Here is a 25,228-nt window from a genome sequence, read left to right on the forward strand (position 1 = left end):
GCGCAGGTAAAACTAAGGGTATACTGGCCTATAGTATCATAATTACTGATATTATTTTAGGAGGAAAGAGCCCAGCTTGACTCTCAAAACCCAGATGAATTTGCAGGTCTGGAAGTTACAAAAACAATATTTTTATTTGTAAAATCAGCTAATATATGGAATTAATCAAACAAAATAAACAGAATGCTACAGAGCAAATGTTACACAGTAACTCTTCAAAGTTGAACAGTAGATTTAAGTAAATCTTTTCAAAAGGAAACTGTTTCACATTTGAAAATGAGTGTTTTTTTTCCATTATGATGAATAAGCAAAGAGTTTGTTTTAATATTAGTGAATCATTCAGGGGAAAAATCGGATGTGGTTTTTCATAGAAGCAGGTGGACATGGGCTAAAACTTTTTTTTATTCTGAAACTGGATTTGAATACACAGTTTTTTAGCAGGGAAAAATTTGCACAGGCTCTTATTCATAACTGACTCAGTACAAAAATTCCCCACATTCATTGCAAGTCAAAGAAAATAAGAGTGGCAGGGAAAGGCAACCTAGACAGCCCATCTACAGTCTAACCACATGACAGACCTTTGGGCAATTCATCTACCATACAGGCAACTACCTGAGAGGACCAGATGATAAAGAAAAAGAAGTAAAGAAAAATTATGTATAGTTTAGCATGAAGAGCCTACACTTGATCACCAAAAAATAAACAGAGACGTAATATGATGTACAGAAATGCTAGTGATCTACTGCAGAACTCTTAAGTGTGGTGATTTAACAGAACTAATTAAATCTGATGGCATTTAAAAGATTATATATATAAACATTTAAGTGTTTTAAACAAGATTCTAAATGTTTTCCTTCATTCATAAGTCATTAAGTAGTCCCATTTGATTGTAAGGAATATGGGCTTCAATGTGTTTTGGGTAGAAAATTAATATTTGATCTGTGGTTGTTGAAATTATGGGCAAGTGTAGTCAATTGGAGGTTTTATGGAATCACTGAATTATTTCCTTTGGAATTTTGTTCCTTTGAAAGTAAGATTCTCTTGATATCTTGCTCTTAGATGAAGCAGTGATAACAGGATATGGCAGTATTATATTTTTGTTTCTTACTGGAGTGTTTGCACACCTGTTTGGAATAATTTTAGTTTTAATTCATAACTAACAGCCTGTTCATATTGTGGATCCCCGTTTCATGGTTTAATTCAATTTGATTGTTGGGATGCTGAGGACCACTCTCTTATGCACATTGTCAGAGAGAGATGGAGCTAGAGAACACTGTTTTTGAAGATTAGAGAGTGACAAAGAGACATTGTCATATACATGAACCTGATTTATGGAAGTGAAGACATTAATGATGGGCTCCTGGCAGCCTTAGGGCTGCTCTAACTTGTGCTCTGGCTGGTATGGCTCCCTGGGTGCTCTCCACCAGCTGAGAATAGCTAAAGTATGGAGTGCTCTGGCTTGCCCCTAACGCTGGAGGTGTAGAGATGGAAGGGATAATGTTTTTGCAGCAATTCTACATCATTTGGGAATCCACTTACGCTGTAAGGTTTTCTCCGGGAGTTTCTACAGCATTCTAATGACCTTTACATTGCTGCAGTTGCACAGAGGAACCAAGAATCGATCCCTGTAAATTTCAGTGGCTGCAGATTTCACTTGAAAGTCAAATAAGCCTTCCAAAGTTGATGACTTAGAATGGTCTGTTTAAATAATTATTTTCCAGTAGCTGAAAACTGTAGACCATATGAGGAATTTTAATTTATCCCAATATACATTCTGCTTTGAGTTCAGTTAAGTTGAAATTTAAGAATATTTTACAATCAGTAAATATTAAATTGCTTTTAATCATGTTCTTGAACATGACATTTTTCACATTGCTCCTTGCATTCTTTATGTTTATGTGCCAGGAGCATTTCCAAATTCCTAAATAAACACTTTGATATTACTTTTAAGGAATTTACTTGCACTGCTTGATATTCTCATCAAAAATATTTAATTCCCACTGGAATGCTATTAATATTTTAGCTTGTCAACAACTCCCAGCTCGGCTGTTCCCTCCATACCCATGCCCGATTTTTTATGTCTAAAATACGATGGCAAGAAATATATACATGGCATCTTTTTTGCTTTTTCGCTCAGGTGTGTCTTTGTCTTCTATGACCTCAGAAAGCGACTATGCTATTCCCCCTGATGCCTACTCAACAGATACAGACTATTCAGAGCCAGAGCAGAAACTCCCTAAAACCTGTTCCTCATCTAGTGATAATGGAAAAAATGTGAGTACCAAAGTTATGCAAAGAATAATAGTATTTCTTTCTTCTACACCGAATGTTAACAAAGCCCAGTACTAAGTTTGCTTGGCACACAGTGTAATGATTACAAGTAGCAATGTATTCAGATTCATTAAATGACCCATATGATGACTGTAACAAATCAGACACTTGGGGTGACCTATTGAGTGTGAAATATCTAAACACAGTGTAGAAGAACCAGGTTGGGTGTACAGAGTGGCGGCCTCAGCAGCAACAGCAGAGAACCCACTAGAGAGTCGGGGTGGGGAGAATTAAGTACCACCCTGTACAAAGTACAGAAGATATCCATGGATGGGGTGTCTGCAACTTCCTCACATAGGGTGTGGGGGACTGTGAGCATATCAGATGTGTGGTCAGTGGGTCTGCAGACTGCACAGATCACAGAATCCAAACCCACAGTGTAGGGTAACAGGCTGCATCTGTATTCCTCACTACAGCTTGTATTAGTGGTGGTGGCCTGGGTATCCAAGCCGCTTGGCTGATTGGGGATAAGGACCATATCACTCAATTCCTGACAGAGCAAAACCTTGAGCTTTATTTTGCTGGAGTTTGCACTGAAGGTGTGTTTGTGTGCAGCTGCGGAATTACAATTCTCTGGGACTGGTCAGTAGGTTAGGTCCAGAAGTTAGGGGTTGAGCATATATAGTTTTAAAATTACAAGCTTTATGTAGAATGTTTTCATTATTATTTAATTAAAATGTTGTATAATGCTTAGAGCCTAGGTCTGGGAATCAAGAGTCCTGGGTTCTGTTCTTAGCTCTTATTGTGTGACTTGGAGCAAATCTCTGTACCTCTGTCTAACTGTAAAATAGGGAAAATACTTTTTTATCTCACATGCATGAATCTTAATGCATGTAAAAACTGGATCTTTCTACTATAAAAAGGCAAAGTATTGTAATAATTATTATTTACCATGCAGGCATTTTTTCTTTGGCAAAATACCTTGTTATAATATATTACATACCTTATTTTTTATTTTAAATAATCAGGAGCCATTGGAAAAATCTGGATATTTGTTAAAAATGGGTGGCAAAGTAAAAACCTGGAAACGCCGATGGTTTGTGCTCAAAGGTGGTGAGTTATTGTACTACAAATCTCCGGTGAGTATGAGTAACGTGTTTGCTGTTTAGTTCCTGATTCCTCTAAATGACTCTAAAATTGCCAGATGGAAAAATACATTTCTTCATTTGAATACATTAAATTAAACATTTCATAATAAAGTGCCCAGTCCCTCAAACTGTTGAGCACCTTCAACTTTTATCTTATGGGATTTGAGGGCACCGTACCTGCTAGGTCAGGGGTGGGAGAGGATGAGGGCTCCGGTTGGGGGTGCAGGCTCTGGGGTGGGGCCAGAAATGAGGAGTTCAGGGTGCGGGAGGAGGCTCCGGGTTGGGATAGGGGGGGGGGGCTCGGGGGGGGGGCTGGGGATGACATGCTTGGGGTGTAGGAGGGGGCTCCAGGCTGGGACCCAGGGATTTGGATGGTGGGAGGAGAATCAGGGCTGGGGCAGGGGGTTGGGGTACCGGGGAGGGGTGTGAGGGCTCTGGCTGGGAGTGTGGGCTCGGGGGGGGGGCGGAGGATGAGGAGTTTGGGGTGCAGGAGGGTGCTCCGGGCTGGGACCAGTGGGTTCGGAGGGTGGGATGGAGATCAGGGTGTTGGAGCACCGGGAGGGTGAGGGCTCTGGGGTGGGGCTGGGGATGACAGGCTTGGGGTACAAGAGGGGGCTCTGGGCTGGGATCAAGGGGTTCAGAGGGTGGGAGGGAGATCAGGGCTGTGGCAGGGGACTGGATCGTAGGGGGAGGGCTCGGGTGCAGGCTCTGGGCGGCACTTACCGGAAGCAGCTCCCAGAAGCATGTCCCCCCTCCAGCTCCGAGGCACAGCCAGGCGGCTCTGCGCGCTGCCCCTCCACAGGCGTCACCCCTGCAGCTCCCATTGGCCGGGAACCGCGACCAACGGGAGCTGCGGGGGCGGCGCCTGCGGACAGGGCAGCGTGCAGAGCCACCTGGCCACATCTCCACATATTACGTAGGAGCTGGAGGGGGGTTGAGCTAGAGGGGGAGTAATGCCGACTGCTTCCTGGGAGCCGCGCGGTGCGGGGCAAACCCCGATCCCGCTCCCCAGCGGGAGCTGAGGGCTGAATTAAATGGTCTGACGAGCCGGATGTGGCCTGCGGGCTGTAGTTTGCCTGCCCCATGCTGGATGCTTCCAGTGATCAAGTCTTAAATGTGTTATACCAGTATTTTATTACAGATGAATAATCCTTTTTTTCCCATTCTTTCACACAGAGTGATGTAATTCGAAAGCCACAAGGTCAAATTGAGTTAAGCGTATCCAGCCACATTGTAAGAGGTGATGGAAAACAAACAGTTCAGGTGCTTCCTTGTCTCATTGTATTTTTAGAGGGTCCTCTCTTTTCACCCCTAAAAGTGACCCTTCCTCCAAATGTATCTCCTTTTGGAGGCAGTCAGTGCCCTCCATCTGAGGGGGGAGCGATTGTTTCAGTCATAGAAACTGGAGATAGAAAAGACTCTATAGGGTTATCTTTTTCACATTCTTGTGAAGGTAGGATTGTTACCTGTAACATTAACCCAGAGGGGATGGCTTTGTGCTCCAAGCACTCTGAAATCACAGATTCACATGCCACCAGTTGCAATTCCAACTTAGGTAAAATGAATTCCATGTAATTTACTATAGGGGATTTTTCAAATGAGATCTCATCAACTATGGGGCCGCCTGCTCTGCATGGCCATTAAGCGGTTCTACTCTGAAAAGTGACAGTAAAAATGTTGCGAATATTTTGTATTTGTAAATAAGTGTATTGTTTAAATAAGTTGAAATGCATAATATTCCTAGAACTGAAGGCATCTTTTCTGTCACTATTCAGTTGATCACAGAAAAACGAACATACTACCTGACTGCAGATTCTCCCAACATCTTAGAAGAGTGGATCAAAGTACTGCAGAATGTTCTTAAAGTGCAGGCTGCTAGTCCACTTTTCATACAGCCTGATGTGAAGCCAGCCATGAAAGGATTGCTGACCAAGGTAGGGACACTTATTTCCCTGACAAAGTATTTTTATTCTGTTTTTATTTTTAAAAATATTTCTGCTTAATATCTCTAAGTGAAAAAAGGCAACAAGAACTGTATAAAACATGTGTAGTAAACTAATTTTAGTAACCAGTCCTTCCATTGACGTCAATGGCAAAACTCCAATTGGCTTCAACAGGAGCAGAATGGATCTTTAACAGGGACTTCTTTGTACAGTAGTATCTAAGTTGGCTGCAGTATTTGGCATTGGCCCTCGTGTGATTTTGCAAAAGTGCTATTTGAGGGGTACCCAAAATTAAAGTCCAAAAGTACATGGACTATAAATATTTAGCATAAGAGTAAATAGATTAAAGTAGACATGCTATCAGGTTTGTGTCTCTTACAATGTGAATAAACCAGGACTGCCTACTCCTCTAGTACTGTAATAAAAATCTAAGTTGGCAAGTCTTTTTCATTTGGCCACTTGATTCACTACCTTCCATGTTGAATTCTCTGTTTGCACATCATTAGGGCCCTGATTCAGCGCATGCCTCAATTTAAACATTTGTGTAAGGGGGCTCTCTCTTTTCCAACATCAGCAGTCAAAACAAGATATTTCAAGATAATGAGGATAGTGTGTAGAGTGAGGGAATATACTATGTTAAGGTTAATTTACTCATCAGATTTAGATGCTCTTGGACTGCGTATCATTAATGTATTCACAGGAATGTAGAAACTATTGCAGTTTACGAGGGGCTTCACCTTTAGGTTCTTCTCTGATCTGTGGAGAATGAAACTCCTTCCAACTACTTATTAAATATGCGATATGTTTGTATATTGTACTGATACTAGTGGAAAAGCCCTTAATGGCAGAGATTCTCTGCTGTGCCTTCCACTTGGTGTGGAGTGTGTGATTCTCTGCCTGACTCCACACCAGCTCCAGTATAGGTTACAGCAGCCTTAACACTGCAGTAAATAGCTGCTTTCCTGTCCCTTTGCACCTCCAGAGCAGCACAAAGGGGCTGGGGCACAGCAGAGAATCTGACCCAATCTATTTACCTAGTAATCAGAAAATTAGGCCAGTTTTTTAAAATTTAGGTCTCACATTCAGCACCTCTGGAAAAAAAAAATCAGACTGCTCATTTAAGTACCCTAAACATGGATGTAGGTAATGTTAGTCACCTGTGCTTGAAAATTTTGAGCCTAGTGCCTGAAGTATCAAGATGGGGCTTTGTGTATTTAAGATAGCAAAGTCATTGAAAGTGTAATGTTGGTCTATACAGACGTATTCCAGACCTTCCTTATTTTTATCACTTGATATGCAGATTCTCTACCCTGCTTGAATTCAGTTTAGTGTTACACTGTGGTAGAAACTGCACTTTCCATTCTTAATTTAAAATAGCTTAAATTTAAAGATGAATCAATTCTTCTGTTGCTTTTAACAATGCTGTTTCACAGCAAAGTGCCTCCTCCTCCTCCTCAGCATCATCAGTATTTTGTACTTATGAGTAGAATTGGTTTGCTACGACAGCCTACTGAAGCCTTCCAGCAATTAACTTTTACCAAAGCTTGTTCAAATCCATTAAGGGTTTTCTTGTGGTGATAGTGGAATTTGTTTACATTTGTAAATGTAAAGCATTAACAAAACAGAGGAATTGGTTTGTTTTTATAGGTTTAAATTAGAACTGTAGCTTTTCTTTTATTTTTGTTTAAATTCCTTTACTTTTACAGTAAAGCATAGATTCTTTTAATATTTCCATTAAAATTTATATAAAACAGATTTTTTAGGATTTTAACTTTTTAAATTGACTGTAGACCAAATGCTGGCTAATTCACAAAGCAAACATGAAAAAATAGAGATGAACAACTTTTTTCTCTACCTATTTTTCAAGTGTATTTGTCTTATAACTATAGTAGGTACAAACATTGAGACAAATAAGCTTTTCAAGTTCATGGTTTCATTAATACTGTCACTTCATATGCTCTTCTAAAACCAGCTGCCTTTGGTCATAAATAGAATATCAATGACAGTAGATACTTATGAGTCAATGGAAAGACTACTGCGGTTTTGAATGGGCTTTGACTCAGGCCTGTTATGCTTTAATTCTAACGCCTGTAATACAGAAAGTCATGCAGCTTCAAATTTATATCTATCTATCTATATATATGTTTTACAGGAATTCTTTATTCCAGCCATCAGAGTTCTGAGAAGTTGGGCCCATCTCATAAAAAAGTTTTACATTTAAAAATAATTTATACTTAACTGTACTGTAATTTCAGGTGAAACATGGATACTCCAAAAGAGTGTGGTGTACTCTGGTTGGAAAAACTCTTTACTATTTCCGTAGTCAAGAAGATAAGGTATGTCTTTCTAATGGTTAAAATAATATGACTTGTTTGCTCAGGACTCTCAGGTGAATGAAAGACAGACATTGGGGTGGATTTTTAATCGAGAGGCTGCAACTTTATTAATGGTTATGAGTAGTATATGCCTACCCATCTCACGCCAGGCATTTAACTGAGCCTAGTGCAGGGTTACAGGCTCCTACCATATAACAAATAACTGAGGGTAGACTCTTCAGCCTGCCCCCCTGGACTCAGCTCACTTCTAAGTCCTCTCACCTTTCACTCCCGAGGGGGGTTCAGGGTACTAAAGGGGGGACTTTGGTCTACAAAGACTTCAGGTCTCCTTTTCTCCTTACAGGTTCACCAGCACAAATCTTCAGTCTCATTGATCTCTGAAGCTGGCCCTTTTAGCTTTTATCTGCCCTGTACATCAGCCTCATGTTGCAACAGACTGAACCTTCCTATATTATCCCTTAATATACAGACATCCAGGTCCTCTTCTTTACCCCACTTGTGCCTTCACAGTGCTGAAAGGAAAGTGAAAAACCCACTGGCCCACTACCAATTTGGCCCAATGGGGTGAAAATCCTTCCTGATTCCAAGATACTGTGGGCTTGACTGACTGTCTGTTTTTTGGGAGCACAGTTCACTGTCTACAACTAAAGGGAGGGCAGGGCACCTATTGAATTCCCGGGGGAGGGCAAGGCAGCTGAAGAGGTGAAGGAAAAGTTTTGGTTGTTGGGAGGGGGAGTGCAGGGGCCAGTCAGCTCCCACTCTCCCCCAGACAGCCAGTGGGATGCAAGAACCCGAGGAAGAGGAGGGGCCCAGCTTCTCCATCTATGTCCACATGCTTTATTCCGTTCCCCTGTTCTGAAAGTGAGGCATCCATTTTTCTCATCCAACCAGTATCGCAACTCATCGCCTGTTGAGATGGAGGAACATTTTTCAGAAATATGCCTCGTCCCCCTTCTGGGACAGTACGTTCTCCCTCTGGTCTGACCAATTGTCTCCATTGCTGAGATGGAGAATGGGGATTTAGGTGATATCTGAGCAATCCTATTGTTAACTCCTGAGTTTTAGTATATTTTATTTTACTCACTTCAAACCTGGTTAAAATTAAACTCAATAGCCAGTTGACTGTCTATTGACTCCATTAAGCCATTAAAATAAAAATAGCAGAAGCAGCACAGAGAACCTCCATTGTTACTTCCAGTGTACATATACATTATCCCCCTAAACAAGCATGTAACCAGGCTTGATAGTGATTTCACTGGGCTTTAGATCCGGCATATTGTTTTCTCCATCTTCCTTCCCTTTTTCTTCTTCTCCCTGTTGTTGCCTCCTACTGTTTGTTCTTAATTTAGGGCCAGATCCTAGCAACACTAAGGCATATGAGTAACTTTGCAGTGTGAGTAATGTCACTGAAGGGAAGTGGAAAATTTAAACTAGTAAAATAGTGCTTATTTATGGTACTGTACATTGTAACAAGTAGTAATAAGCCATACTTCAGGATTTTTGTTTATTTAATATTACTCTTTGAAAGTATACCAGTTCTGAAATGTTCCAAAATCCAGTAACACTTTCATTTCAGAATATTAACTTCTAACTCATTTTACAGAGAAGCTGCTAAGAAAAAAGTATGTTTACATTTTCAATGTAAATATTGACTGAGATTTGATGACAAATTGGTTTTCACCTTAATTATAGTAAGAAATCTGTATGTTTAAAGTACAAGAATTTTCAAGTTCTTATCTTTGAAAAATATTCCTTGTAAACAGGCCCTTTAGAAATATCTAGGCAGTTAGCTGGCTCATCATAAATAGTTGTCTAACATATGGATAAGTTTTACTGCAGTTTTTTAAACCAAAATGAACAATTATTTTATTAGATGGTAATGTGGAGGAAGTGCAGCTTTTACAAGCAGAATGTGCTTTAAAAATACTGCATATGCAGTTTTACAAAACTGATTTATTTTTCAATATTCGAGGAGTTGCTAACTGAAAACATAAGTTTATATTACAATGGAATGTGTGTATAGAAATAAAGAGCCTGTGAGGCATCCGGTAATGTAAACTGCTGTATATGTTACATTAATGGAGTCCATTTGGTTAAAAGGATTCAAAATAGCATTATTATTTTGAAAACCATGTGCTGAACAATGGAGAAGGATTACACTAACTGAAATCATCTGTCAACACAGCTTCTTGTAAACCTAACTTAGGTTTAATAAAAATACTATTTAGCACAAGTACGTCATAACAATGGTTTCTTGGAACTGAGATGGCATCTCTGAACCTTAGGATTCAACAGCCCCTTTCTCAGAATTTGGCCTGTTCATAAAGCAAGAAATTAAGAAGCACTACAGGAAAGGCAAGCCAGCACATGTATCTTTGACCCATGTCCATTCTGGTTAGTGAAGAAGAACCAAGAAATCTGCATCCTTCACTAACAGCCAATGCCTTCTTCAATGGGGGCAGCTTACCACCCATGTTAAAACACTCATTTTCCAATCAGTATCTAAGAAGACAATTCTTGATGCAACCAAACTTGCCAGCTACTTCCTAGTATCTAATCTCCAATTTCTTAACAAGATTATTGAGAAACTGGCAAAGAGTCAGCATCAACTACACCTGGTCTCTGGTGATATTTAAAAAACATTCCCACCCAATAATGTGCCATAAATAATGTGCTGATTGCTCTTGTGCACAACCTGCTCTTGGTCATGGACAAATATCCCTTCTCTTTTTGCTGGATCTCTCCACAGTGTTGGACACCATAGACCACAAAGTTGTGCTGGTTTATCTCAGTTTCTAAGCTAGTGTATGTGGCAGCACACTGAAATGGTTCCTATCCTTTCTCTCAGACTGAGCTCAGAGTGATGGGAAGATGCTCCTCAGACACCAAATCCCTAATCTGTGAAAGTTCCTCAAGCCTCATTTCCCCCACCCATCATATTCAATATATGGTCTTAAAACACCACAGCCTTGATAAACAGCAGTACACAAATGATACCCAGATCGTCTTCACCTTCCCTTCAAACAGCGCCATCTATTAGCTATCCCAGTATCTCCAGGAGATCAGCATCACAATAAAAGGCATCCAGCTGATGCTAACTCTTGGCAGGACAAAGGTAGGGAAAGGGAGATCTTTCAAGAAACTAGCCAGCACTATATTATCATCCTCTGTAGAGGGCAGAAGCCCACCTGCTAATTGTGAAAATGGTATATAGTATTTGTGTCCTTCAGGATTCCTCATTGATAGTGGATGTCCATATAGTTACACCTATGAAAAACTGCTTCTTCCACCTACAGCTGACTGAGAGACTAGATCCATCCTGACAGAGGAGGACTTAGCCATAGTCATATATGCATTTGTAACCTCCAGGCTTAAATACTGCAATCCTCTATACCTGAGAATTAAACCGGAGACACTGAAAAGGATCCAATGGCAGCAATAGTGATGCTCCAGTTGCCACAGTGACACCCCATCAAATACTAGATTAAGGCTATGTCTACACCACAGTTTATGTTGACAGAATTTATGTTCCTTGGGCTGTGAATAAACCACCCCCCTAAGTGACATAAGTTACACCACATAAACGCCGGTGTGGAAAGCACTATGTCGGCGGGACAGCTTTTGCCGCTTGTGGAGGTGGTTTTATTATGCCAACGGGAGAGAGCTTTCCCGTCGACACAAGAGCATCTTCACCAGATGTGCTGCAGCTACGGAGCTGCATCAGTGCAGCTTCACCAGTGCAGCACTGTACATCTAGACATGCCCTAAGTTTAAATTCAACATCCTGGTCTTGAGCTTGAGAATCCTCAAATGGATTGGATCTGGGATATCTCAAGGGTTGCATCTTCTCCCACAAACAAGATCTATTGTGTCAGGTAGGTTGCGCATTCTATGTGCAACTGTCAAGAACAATATATCCTGTAGAAATAAAAAGCAGAGGTGGGCATGGAACTGAAGTCTTCTCACTCCTAGGACTGTGCTTTAATGACAAGACCACGCTTCCTCTCTTCCGGGATTGTAAACTGGGAAGGTGGCTTACCCTACAGTTCTTAGTAACATTAAAAGAATAGACTTTTATGGACTTTCCCAATGTCAAACATTCAAAACATGTTGATGCTAGTTTATCAGCTTCTCTTCATTTGTAGATCAAGAACTGTAAAACTGATGTTATCCAAGATGCGTATTTGCTCCCTGACTATTTCTTATATTTACTTTTAGTTTCCTCTGGGTCAAATCAAGCTTTGGGAGGCTAAAGTTGAAGAAGTTGACAGGTCGTGTGATTCAGATGAAGATTATGAGGCCAGTGGTCGCAGTCTATTATCAACACATTATACCATTGTTATCCATCCTAAAGAACAAGGACCTACCTATCTTCTTATAGGATCCAAACATGAAAAGGTAGTAAATGTACCCTATCCCTTAAGTTTCAATAAGACAGCTATAACTATGGTATTGTGATATGAACATTTTCTATAGTGAGTAAGATATGGACAGTCAGAGACAAGGGGCTTTTCTGCTAGACCAGGGGTAGGCAACCTATGGCATGTGTGCCGAAGGTGGCACACGAGCTGATTTTCAGTGGCACTCACACTGCCCGGGTCCTGGCCACCGGTCCGGGGGGGCTCTGCATTTTAATTTACTTTACATACAACAATAGTTTAGTTATATATTAAAGACTTATAGAAAGAGACCTTCTAAAAATGTTAAAATGTATTACTGGCACGTGAAATCTTAAATTAGCATGAATAAATGAAGACTCGGCACACCACTTCTGAAAGGTTGCTGACCCCTGTGCTAGACCATCTAGAAGGTGGTCTGATGTAACAGATAAATGGTCACACTTTTACAAATACTTATCAGAGTTTGAGTGATCACTATAGTTAACTGACCCCATTTATGGTATCTGGAAAATATCAGTAGATTTTCCCATGGGGACTCCTATCCAGTTTACTGCCCATTTTCTGCAGTAATGGTAATTATTGTACACTAAGGGGAAGACTAACAGGAATAATGTGAGAGAGGTTATTTCAGAACATTATAAAATAAAAGTTTTAACAGTATGGTAGACCTTGTTTTGATTCCTGATCTTATTCCCCAGGTGGAAAGGGCAATAATTAATACAAAGACATCATATTTGCCTCTTAGAGAGGAGGGAATACTTTCCATCTCTCAATGATCTCTGACTCAGTTCTGCTCTCCTTGGCGAAAATGAATGGTGGTTGTAATATAAGGCCTTGATCAGGGATAGGGAAATAAAACAAGGGGAAATCGTTGGGCCTTCACAAGAGGGTATAGCACTACTCTGAGATGGGGGGAAAGCTTTCTTATAAGATGACTCAGTGGTTTAGTGAGTTAGTGCACTGCAATTAAGCTTTCAGTCATTTAAATTCTGTCTTAGCTACATGTGAAAAAAATTAGGTGTGTGCCCTCTTCCTAGTCTCTATTGAACATTCATCACATCTGGCTTGAGTGCACTTTCTGCTCAAAAGACACCAATATGTAGACTAGAAAGTTTGCTGCAAGTCAGGATTAAGATGTTTTGGCTGAGCTTTCATGAGAACCTGTGTGCATGAAGCCATTGATATTGTTCATGAGTGCCAAATTCATCTGTAGAATTTTTGAAAATGAATATTTTTGAAGTTCTTTGTTTTGGAAAATTTCAATAAAAACATGTAATATTTTAAACTCTCAAAAATCTGCTTGGAATGATGATTGGGTTCTGTTTGTTTTTGTCTTGTAGGACACTTGGCTTTATCACTTGACGGTGGCTGCTGGGAGCACCAATGTAAATGTTGGATCAGAATTTGAACAGCTTGTTTGCAAACTGTTAAATGTGGAAGGGGAGCACAGTAAGTTTATTTCTGGTTCCACATAATCTTAATACTTATCTGATCAACTATATTCTGAGTGTATTTGTCCCAAATTTGTCACTCTTTTTTGTACATATCAAAAGTGTAGTTATAGTTGTAGGCAGAGCTTCCAGTGCTTTTAATGCTTGTGTTTTGATATAGTCAGTTTGTTAATTCAGAACATGTTTTTCATGAACAGTAAATGTTTAGTCATTAGATTTCAGTAGAAAAGACCTTAGACATTAATAGACGTTCAAAACACTTTATTCACGGAGAAGCAAGAGCTCCATAGTAGGGTTTTTTTTGGCCTTTTGTCTTCCAATTTTAATATGAATTAACCACAAAAGTGGCCAAGACCCCTTAGAACTTTCCATCCATTTTAATGTACTTTAAGTTCTTGACATTTCTATAATGTGCTACTGATGGGGTTATTTTTATTGGTTGATCATGAGTTAGGACACTGCTATCTAGGTGACTAGTAGAGATGGTTGGTTTAGACTACCTGTGCTGCCTGCAGGGTCAAAGGGCTCCAAATCTTTCAGAGAGCTCTTGACCCAGTAAGAAGTGCTACTTGTTTGTTTACAGCAGGGTCTAAACACACAAGGCCTTGGAAATGCAAACCAGGGCTACAACTCTACAGATGATTTAGTACTAGCACCCTTTCTCTTGGAAGTGGTGGAGATAATAGGAAGGCAGTGCCTCTGCAGCAGCCTTTAGGTGAATGTGTGGCACATTTTCAAGCCAATAGGTATAACTGAAAGTGGCACCACCAATGACCTATCCTTCCCCTCCACCAGTGCTCAAAACCTAGCTCCACTACTGTCAGTCAGAATTACATTACATAAACACTATGGTTCACTGAAGTCATTACAGTTTTAGTCTTGACACAGACAATAGCATGATAATTCTGCTAAACAGAAGTGCAGCAGGGGCAAACTTGCATCCTACAAAGAGGGCTATTTCAGCCCTTGAACATCATACCAACAGTACCCATTCCATCCTCATGTTGCTTGGCATGGTGCTTGTAGGTTTTATCCCTGTTTCCTTTATGAGACTTAAAATAAATGTGAGGCTCTTCTGAGGCATTGTATAGGGAGAAAGGGAAGCACAGGAGACCTAGATTCTATTCCTGGCTCTGCCACTGTCCTGCTGGGTGACCTTGGGCCAGTCACTTCCCCGCTCGGTGCTTCTGCTTCCCCATTTCTAAAATGGCAATAATGATACTGACCTCCTTTGTAAAGTGCTTTGATATCTACTGATTGAAAGTGCCATAAAAGAAGTAGATGTGATTAAACAAAGGACTGTTGAGTCACTTCTCTTCTTGCCAACAAGCAAGCACTTTGAGTACTCAAGGCAGAAATTTCACCTTGCCAAAATAAACCCGCTCCTGCACTAGACTGGGGTAAACATAGATTTTGGAGAAATGGCCATTTGCCCCGACACGGTGCTGCTGCAGCAGGATGAGCAAGTTACACAATAGTCTCCCATGAAGAGTCAAAAATGAGCTGAAGCTTTATGATATGTGTCTGTCTGCCCAAATTCAGAACTACATCTTGTTCTTTATGGCCAAAACATTGTTGTTCTTGGAAATGGAAATTGAGTTTTTAATTTATTTAAATATCTCTAGCTCAGCTGTAGACACTCAGTCTCTAAAGCAGTGGTGGGCAACCTACGGCCTGCGGGCCGCATGTGGCCTATCAGGGTAATCCACTGGTGGTTCGCGAGACAGTTTGTTTACATTGACCGTCTGCAGGCATGGCTGCCCACAGCTCCCAGTGGCTGTGGTTCTCCATTCCCGGCCAATGGGTGCTGTGGGAAGTGGCGTGGGCTGGCCGCTGCTTCCTGCAGGTCCCATTGGCCGGGAACAGCGAACCGCTGCCACTAGGAGCTGTGGGCGGCCGTGCCTGCAGACGGTCAATGTAAATAATCTGTTTTATGGCCCGCCAGCAGATTACCCTGACAGGCTGCGTGCAGCCCATGGGCCGCAGGTTGCCCACCACTGCTCTAAAGTCTGCAGAAGAATGTTCTTAGCTGGGGCATCTGCTGTTACAAACTCTGAGACTGATCTGCAGACCTTATCCTTGTGAGTCGTTCCATTTAAAATCAATGGGACTATGTGTGAGAATAAGGATTAGTTCATTTGAGTTAGCGTTTGCAGGATCAGGCCCTAAACTTGCTGATATTAGACAACATGAGCGAGAATGTATGTTGGGTGTCTACGCTTAACAAGTTAAAGCCTAAAAAAATAGCTTTTAGCAGAGTCTTATCAAGCAAAAGGAGAACGTGTGTGCTGCCCTAAGGCAATCAGCAAAGAAAGTGGTGATGTTCTATCTGAGTCCTCTACAGTATGTCACCACTGTTCTCTTGTCCATAGTATGTCACAGTAGCATAGTTTTTCATTTATTTAGTCGCTAGCATATCCTGAGTGTAAGTCACTTCCCACACATAAGGTAAGAAGAGGCTTGAGTTCTTGTGCCCTACTAGTCCAGGCAAGTTAAATCACATTCCCTAGTGGCTAGATTCTGGTGTTCAGAACTATACTGGCAGTTGGTCTTGTTGAGCCTCTTCAACCAGAAATATGACTTCTGAAACTCTTCTAAGCAGACCCTCGTGGTATACACTTTTCTAAAATAAAATAACTTATCATTGGGGTATGAACCGTGGAAACAATGAGCCAAGTGAACAGGAGTTGTACCAGACTTGCCTACCTTGAATGTACTGTTCTGATTAGAGAGAGACACACAACGGAGCATACCACTTCAAACAGTGATCTCAAACTAATCAGATTTGAGGTAGTTCAATACTTGAATGGGAGATTTCTAGGGAGAAACTCAACCTCTGCAGGAAATAGTTTGATGCATTGAATGGTGATATCATTCCCCATACCTGTCAAAATTTGAAAGCCATAAACATGGCTACCCGGGAAAATAAATAGGGAAGGCCCTTTCAACTCAACTGTAATACATTGCACTAGGTGTTTGGAGGGTCAGAATGGAAACCAAATACATATTTTGCTGAAAAAGTAGTGATTATTATTCAGTCATAAAGACAGATGAGTTTGTTTTCCTGCTGAGTCAATATCTAGCAAGGTGTTAGGGAGTACAGTGCTACTGGAAGCAATGTTTTTCCAGGTGAGATGCAACAGCTAGGTCTGATGACACCTGCAGCTATTAAAAATACCAAGACTTTCCCCGCCCCCCCAAGATCTATTCCAACATGGGTAATTCGATTCTGTCTACTTAAGTTTCCCTGAAATTTCAAACAAATGAGAGACTCTTCTTTTACTATTAAAAGTGTTCCTATGCATTTTTATGTGTTGCTGTGATTCACCCCAGAAGTGGCTGCACTTTATTGGTAGCCAAAATGATTCCTGTATGTAAAGTCAGTTACTAAGAGTTTATAAAATATGTTGTGTTCCTTTTGGATGAAAGATGTTATATAAAGTCATTATCTTAAATGATTCCGTGCAAGCAGTGACCATGTATTATCTGTTCAGCCTCTCAAATTTGGAGACACCCTACTCTTTGTCACAGCAAAGAAGGAATTGCTTCCCCTCTTACAACACTGCCATCAGAGGCCCTGCAAACTGAAGCAATTAAATTATTTAAGGTAAAATCCTGGTAAATGTTTTTGTTTTTTTCTGTGTGAGAGAGATACTTTTTTGCTCAATAAAGGTGTTCTATTAACAGGCCTGTGTGTGAGTGTGACTCACCAGCTAGCACATCCCCTTGTGGCTCTGTGTGGTGTAGCAGGCTCTCCTCCATCGACAGCTGTGATGTTAGGATTCTTGGAACTTGGCCCTCCAGCCAGGTCACATATAATGCCACCTCTACGGTTGCAAACTTTTCAGGATTGTCCTGAAGTCTCCTGGAGACTTTAAAGATTAATCTTTAATTAAAGATTGTGTCATGTGATGAAACTTCCAGGAATACATCCAACCAAAATTGGCAACCCTAGCCACCCCTTCTGGGGTGAGCCAAGAATCCAACAAAGAATAGTCCATTAACCTCATATTCAGTCCAACTCCAGAATCAGTAGTCCTTATCTCAGGTATCAGGGGGTTTCAACAGTCCTTACCCCTTGCCAGGGGGTTTTTACTCCACCCTCCTCATTGGGCCAGTAGGGGAACCTAAACCCTCCCACTTCACTGAGTTCCAGTCCAGGGACCCTTTAATAAGCAGTGAAGCCTGTCTACACAGTTTCCTTGCTCCCTCGCTGGCCTAGTTCTTACCTTACCGTCTCAGGTCTTTCCCACAGACATTTCCCAGACTCACAGAGTATCAGCATCTCTCTCTTTAAGCTTCTTCCACAGTCTCATGGCAGAGCTTCTTAGCACTTTCTGCCACCCAGCTGGTTCTGCTGCAGATAGGGTGACCAGATGTCTCATTTTATAGAGACAGTCCTGATTTTATAGGGACAGTCCTGATTTTTGGGTCTTTTTCTTATATAGGCTCCTATTACCCTCCACCCCCTGTCCCAGTTTTTCACATTTCCTGTCTGGTCACCCTAGCTGCAGAAGAGCTTTCTCTACTCTCCTGGCAGACAGCCTCTGCTCCCTACAGGCTCTTTCACCAGCATGGAGAATCATGGGTAGACTCACTTTTCTAGCTTTCCCTCACCACTGCTTTGGGGTGCCTGTTGCAGGCCCACCTACCTTCCTTCAGGGAGGTGCTGTCTGCCAGCAGTCCAACTCAGCAGCCTCACTCCAGCCAGGCTTCTCTCGCTGAGTAATAGCCAACAATCTGCTCTCCTTCTTGGTCAGCCCCTAGCTGAGCTGGGTTCAGCCCTTTTAACTCTTCCCTCCAGGATTGACACCTACTGCAGGTGTAGCAGGGTGGAGTTTATTGAGTCCACAGACTCTCATTAATCCCTTCTGGTCCACTATGGGGTTGGTACACCCCATCACAGCCTGGAAAGAAAAGGTATGTCTTTATCTTCAGAACACATAAGGCATGGACAGTGCTAGTTGAAGCCTCTCCACACAGCCTCACCCCCTAATCTGAAGATAACATCTCTAGAGTTGAGAGAGCAGTTCAGTCTCCAGGTCTGTTTAACTTATGACCTTTCTGCTGAGATTATCAGTAAAATTGCCAGTTAGCACCCAGGAGGATAGTGGATTTTTGGCCTGAGACTAAGATAATCAAATTCAAGGGCTACAAAACAGCCATCAGATAGAGAGCTGGTTGAAATTTTCTGAAATTTGTTTTTTCAAGTAAATTTTAAACAAACAACAACTACAAAAAGTAATTTAAATTGTTGTGCCTTTTTTCATGTTTTTCAACCAGCTCTAGAGATTGAAGACATTTTACAAATTCTGATGGGAAAAAATGCAAAAAAACAAATAAACCCCAAACCATCATTTCTGCACATTTTTTCCCCTAATTTTTGAACTAACTCTAATCATATGGTAACAATTGTCATTCATGTTGGACCTTGGCTGAATTCAAACTGCTGACTTAGGAGGGAAAGTTTCTATTGTCCTTTTTCTTTTATAAATAAAAAAAAATGATCAAGACTTTCATATACATATATCTAAGCTGAGCCTGTGTTTTCCTTCTTGAGTTTAGTGAACAAATGAAAAGTACATGTGTGTTTTAATAATAATATATAGTAAAATAAAAGGTATGTGAAGACTACAGAGTAAGATTCTTCATAATATTTAGACCTAAAATAATTATATCATATTATTAAGAATAGTCAGAGGTGAAAGAGCCAGTACGCCGTGCCGGACTGGACCGGCTTCCCCAGGCTGGCAATTTAAAGGGCCCGGGGCTCCCTGCAGTGGCCGGAGCCCGGGACCCTTTGAATCGCCTCCCAAGCCCAGCTGCCGAAGCCTTGGGGTAGCGGCAGCAGGGCTACGGCAGTGATTTAAAGGGCCAGGGGCTCTGCTGCGGTAGCGGCGACTGGAGCCCCGAGCCCTTTAAATCGCCCCTGAGCCCCAGGGCTCCCAGCCACCTCTGCAGCTGGTAGCTCCGGGGGTGATTTAAAGGGCCCGGGTATTTAAAGGGCCCGCCTCTTCCGGTTGACGCCATGCCTCTTCTAGTTGAGGCTACGCCCCAGCTCAGGACTCCGGCGTACCGGTAAGTCCTTTAAGTTACTTTCACCCACAAAGAGTACACAGCAACTGCCCTTCTGCAAAGATGCAGCTCTGACAAGTGAATTCAAGAGATAGGTCTTGATCCTGTTGCCTGCAGGTAGACCCCAGTGTTTGAGCACAGGTGGTTGCAGAACAGAGTCCTTGAGTAAAAGCCCAGCCCCATTGAAGTTAATGGCAAAACTCCCCTGGATTTCACTCCTCAAGTTGGATAGGTAAAAATGTGTTTTTCACAGCTAAAGATTGCTACGGACTATATGCTAATGATTGTTACAGAGAAAAAGTACTTTTCTGCCATTTCTTTGCACACTGAGGGATATATTAAGAATTAGAAAGCAAGTTCCATGGATGAATGCCCTTTCTCCATGGACCTTATCCTAACATTATTAATTCTGCCAAGACCAAGTTCCTTCCAGTAAAAACTATCTTGAGAAGTCATATGGGATAGTTTTTGGCTAGATGTAGAAAGGAATTCTATACATTCCATCTGTTCAGTCCCTGTCACTGGCATATCCAGCTTGTTTGTTTGAAATGTCAGGAGGGTCTTAAAGAAAAACATCCATTTTATTTCGCTCATCCCAACAGCACGAAAGTTTAAAAGGGAATGAACTTTCCTCAGCACAAATAAACACATGTATTTGAAAAATGACATTCTGAATTACATTTGGCAAATCTGAACGTCTGTCACAGGAAGTAGTTATTTTGCTAGAAAGGGATGACTTATGTGACACTGTCATTATAAAGAACTCAGTGTTGAAGATGCTAAATTAATTCCCAACTTGATTTAGAACTAATGTTTCAATCAAAAGAGAGACATTTGGGTTCATTTTCAGTTATTCTGCTGCTAATCAAAATTAGTCAAATATATCTAAATATCTCAAGATAGAAGGAATCTAATCTGTTGATAGTTTGTTTCCCTTCTATCTTGGTTATTAAAATAATTCCTTAAAGATTAATGTTTAAAAGGTATAAGTGGATTTAGTGATCATGTAACCAAGGGACTAAATATGTAGACCAACTGGAACCCACCTTTCTGGGGCAGGTGTTATGCAATCTTTCTAGGACAGCATTGCTGTTGCTTTATGGAAGCTCCTAGCTATTCCAGAAGTGGAGTTTGCTTGAGCAGAGACTACCAGTAGTGCAAAATATTATGCTGCTTTTGTGATGTGAACAAGTGGAGACAGAATGAGGCCATCAAACTCATGGGACTTGAGCCCAGATTTTAACTTAGGACTCGTGAGCTAACGAACTATTGCACTAACCCATTGTGCCACCTAATAGCTCCCCTCGTTGTTTCCTCTCCCCTTCCCACATTGAAAATTTTCCCAATGTAGAAAGAATACAACTCAAGAAACAAAAAATCCTAATGTTCTGGTCAATTTGTAGTTTGTTGCATGAGGCCTTTAAAGTTTGTTGCTCTTGTTTCAACAGCCTTGCCATGGCATGCAACACTGCAACTGCTCACAGGACGGACCAGCCATGATTGTTTTGTGCCCACTTTTTGTTTTTATACTGACTGCCTTTACAGTAGTAGAAGATTGATTCTGAGCTTGCCCTTTTGGGTTTCAAAGTCCTGAACAATGTATATAGGCCCTGGTTGTATTCAGAACCTTCTGAAAACTTGCCTGACATCACCTCATCATGTCTCAGTAGGTGATTGTGTTTTTGCTGTCATAGTTCCTAGTGAGTAGAATTCACTCCCTGCAGAAATCTGCCTCATTTTATCCCTTCCCACTTTTAAAAAAGCATTTGAAAATAGACTGTTCAGAGGTATTTTTATCTTAAATCTGGCCGTGTAGAGAACCCCACCCCTTTCCAGTGATAGCACCTTATTTGTTTTTAACATTTTAATTAATTTAATGCATGATGCTTTAAATATTATTGCATTTTTGTTATGAAGCACCTCTGTGAAGGAGTTAGGTGGAGGTTGATATATAAACTTACATATTATTATTTTATATCCAGACCTGCCAGTTGTTTATAAATGCTGCAGTTGACTCTCCTGCCATTGATTACCATGTATCTTTGGCCCAGAGTGCTTTGCAGATCTGCCTCACACATCCAGAGCTTCAAAATGAGATCTGCTGCCAGCTCATTAAGCAGACAAGACGTCGACATCCACAGAACCAGGCAGGACCAATACAGGTATGAATAACTTCTGTTAATGGAATGTCCTTCACATGAGTAATGAAGAGCTTTGACGGACCATTGAGTACAGCAAAGAAATCTGTATGCTTAGCTAAAATTTGCATCTTTGTGCTGTGCTTTATTGTAAATCAGAAGAATAAGTGTAAAGAACATCCCCATCTCTTTTAAGGGCTGAACACAAACGCAAGTGGGTTTACCTCAGCTAAAGTCTAAAGTAAGGTGTAACACATAGTCCCCTGTGGTTCTCCTCTCAGCTTTCTGCATGCTTCCTTGAGAGCCTGTCTTTCTTCCTGAGTTAATTCCAGATTCAGCCCCTAACTCACACAGAACATTTGTCTTTAGAATGTGCTTGAGGGGGGGCAATTCATTCCGCATATTTGGCCATGCACTTTAATATGCCTGTTTTCAAGACAAGTATCTTCTTTCCAGTGCCTGGCCTTACAGCCTCCCACACAATCTTGTACACATACTGCATACCAAATAATGTATATGCAGCACCTAATTGTGTTTCTTCACTCTGCTTTATTACCAGAACTATATTTTTCTTCAAATTTGTAAGTAGGAAAAAAATTAAACTGAGAGGGGAAAAAGAGATTATAGTCTAAGTGGTATATACAGATATAGATGTGTTTTTATTCAGTACCTGAGTTCATATTTGGAAAATTATTAAGTTGACACATACTGCAGTTGATGGTTTTAATTTAACCCTTCTCTTTTTTGACACTCTTGTACCATTCATTGATAGGGCCTTTCTTTATAGATGAAAAAAACGTTGTTATAATCTTCCATAATGGTTTTAAAAGTACATTAAAGTGCTTTCATAAAATAAAAATAATAAATAAATAAAAATAATGGGATGAGGGAATGTTTTGAGGTCCCAGATCATTACGGGAAGATACGTTTTTTTCTCTCAAACACTTTCATGTCACTATCCCTCCCAAATAAAAGTCTGATCCATCTCCCATTGAAGTCCATTAATTTTTCCATTAACTAAATGGAAGTTGCATCATGCCCTAAATGGGCTTTGAGAAAGAAACTCTGCAAATGCTTAGAGGGATAAAATAATTACATTCCCACCTAACCTGCAGGCAAGGTGTGAAGCTGCCACATAGTTCATCCTCAGCATCTGTCCTGGGCCAGAGGAGTGTGGATAGGAGGATAGCATCAGCAAATGAAATCTGGGGGGGGAAATGTATTATAGGTAGATCTATAGTTGAGGTTTCCTGACATTTTCCATTATAAGTCCCTGTTTTCAGTTGCTTATAACTTGGCCATCTTTAACCGCTTGGGCTGAAATTTTCCACATGAGGTGTTTGCCTCAGGCTGATTTACTGTGGGAAATATTCAATAAAAATGTTCAGCAGTTTCTCAGAATGAGGTCAAGGACAAATATGTTGTTTTACCCAAGTTAAAAAATTCGTGCAATGCTTTGTTGAGATGCTCTAGTGCCTGCACACTTTGGAGCAGGGACTTGAAATTTATTTGGTTGCCTTGGTGTTGGGGCTGTGACTTTTTCTCCAAATCTAGTTAAATTACGAGTCTCTAAAATTTTGTTTGCACATGCTCAGTAGAGACTTGTTAGAGTTTGGCAGCTAAATTCTCTGAAGATTCCATCTGTAGTGGGCATGCAGGAGCTGAACATGACTTGCAGTTGCTCCTTCCACCACCCATGGATAGCTGTGATGCCATGCACAGGACCTGAGAGCAGGGAGGCCGTCTTCCTTTCACTCTCAGTGCAACTGTAATTCGGCCCCCTTGTGTGTATGCATATATACAGTCTTTAATCACATAGTCACAAACTATTTTTTCCACAGTAGTCAAGCCTTATTCAGTGCACAGTATGACTAGTGATCTGGGAATGCATCAGGATGTGTAGTGAATGAGACTGTTGTCTGTAGGATCCCTGCTTCATTTGTTGCAGATGTTGGAGACTGTGTAGTGAATGAGGGAGGGGACTGCAGCAAGAGATGGAATGGTTTTGTGGTTTAGGGAATTAAATGCCACCTTAAATGGATTTAATTCCTATTTGATGCAGGACATGTTATTTAAACCAAATTTTTCATTAACTATGTAGTTCTTCATTTCTGGGTGCCCCACTTGAGACACTCTGGTCTGCAGAAGTGCTGGACACTCATAACTGCCCCTGGAGTCAGTGAAAGCTGAACAAATAAAACGCTACATTCTCTGAAAAAAATAAGTCAGGTTATAGACATCTCAAAGTGGGCACCAAAATTATTTTACACTTTAAACATTAATGTCTCTGTGCACTAGTTCCCCATATGTATAATCGGGATAATAATATCACCTTACCTCACAAGGGTGTTGAGAAAATAAATTCATTAATATTTGTAAATGAGTGCTGAAGTGGCGAGCTCCATAAAAAAGCCCATTAGGAAATTAATAATTCTGTATTCAGAGTAGGTTTGAATAGCATGCAATAAATAAGTCTTAGGTCTACACAGTGAACAATGAGGATAAAAAAAATGTCAAATAGCTGCTCATTCAGTGAGCATTGTTCATCCTGTGCACTGACTGAGGCAGGGGTCCTGTGGGGGGGAAAAGGGATGTAATTATGTAATTAAAGACTATCTATAATGCATACTCACAGGGGAGCTGAATTAAGGTGGCACAGGGAACCTTGACTCAGGTATTCCCCAACATTTTAGTGATTGACTTTGCAACCTTAGTTTTCTTTTAATGCAGTTTTTTGTATGTAATTTTATATAAACTGAACCAAAAAAAGTTGCAGGAAGGGGGAAACATGGAAATAGAGATAAAGACATCTTGGGCTTCCGATGAGGTAATACCCCAATTCATTTAAGCTTTTTACCTGTAGTTTTGAGCTTTTCCTTCCAATATACAATTGTCTGTCATTTTATTTGGCATTTTGCACAATGAGCTGCACTGTTGACCAGTGATCACAGCAGGAAGTTATTTTTCTTTGTAAGATGCCCAAAATAGTGTTTTTTTCTTTTTTCCAGGGTTTGCAGCTGTTAGCTCTCTGTGTTGGACTATTCCTTCCTCAACACCCATTCCTTTGGCTCCTCAAACTTCATTTAAAGAAGAATGCCGATTCCAGGTGTGCTACGTATTACTAGCTGTACAAGTCCCACTGATGGAACTTCTAGGATACATTTTAAAATCAACTTTATGACATATTTGTGGACAAATGCTACAAAAGTATAATTTGTACACATAACTTGTGTGCATCACTTGGAAAATTTGTCCTTTGTTTTGAAAATTGCACTACAGTATTCTGAACACACAATGTAAAAGCATGAAAAGCACAATATAGCTGTTACCCAAAACGTTCTGAGGCAAATTCATTCCTGACAAAACTATTATTTTCAGTGGATTAACACCCTTTATATTCTCACCTTTGATGGAAAAATCTGTTGGAAACATTGCAAGGAAACCTCAGAGTTCTCCTTCCATTTGG

The 25,228-nt window shown here is 40.8% G+C and overlaps 1 protein-coding gene across 1 annotated transcript in view; it reads left to right on the top strand.

Moving 5' to 3' along the window:
- The window catches only part of PLEKHH2 (pleckstrin homology, MyTH4 and FERM domain containing H2), a 113,519-nt gene that overhangs the window by 64,175 nt on the left and 24,116 nt on the right, over window positions 1-25,228 (top strand). The window contains exons 12-21 of the mRNA XM_029911745.1: window positions 2,138-2,274; window positions 3,300-3,410; window positions 4,596-4,682; window positions 5,195-5,353; window positions 7,618-7,698; window positions 11,917-12,096; window positions 13,439-13,547; window positions 17,044-17,156; window positions 21,607-21,786; window positions 24,771-24,868. Coding sequence (XP_029767605.1) covers window positions 2,138-2,274; window positions 3,300-3,410; window positions 4,596-4,682; window positions 5,195-5,353; window positions 7,618-7,698; window positions 11,917-12,096; window positions 13,439-13,547; window positions 17,044-17,156; window positions 21,607-21,786; window positions 24,771-24,868 — 1,255 coding nt within the window. The remainder of the gene's footprint in view (window positions 1-2,137; window positions 2,275-3,299; window positions 3,411-4,595; window positions 4,683-5,194; window positions 5,354-7,617; window positions 7,699-11,916; window positions 12,097-13,438; window positions 13,548-17,043; window positions 17,157-21,606; window positions 21,787-24,770; window positions 24,869-25,228) is intronic.

This window comes from Terrapene carolina, unplaced genomic scaffold (genome assembly GCF_002925995.2).
Source record: "Terrapene carolina triunguis isolate 2854851 unplaced genomic scaffold, T_m_triunguis-2.0 Scaffold120, whole genome shotgun sequence".
Taxonomy (NCBI): domain Eukaryota; kingdom Metazoa; phylum Chordata; order Testudines; family Emydidae; genus Terrapene; species Terrapene triunguis.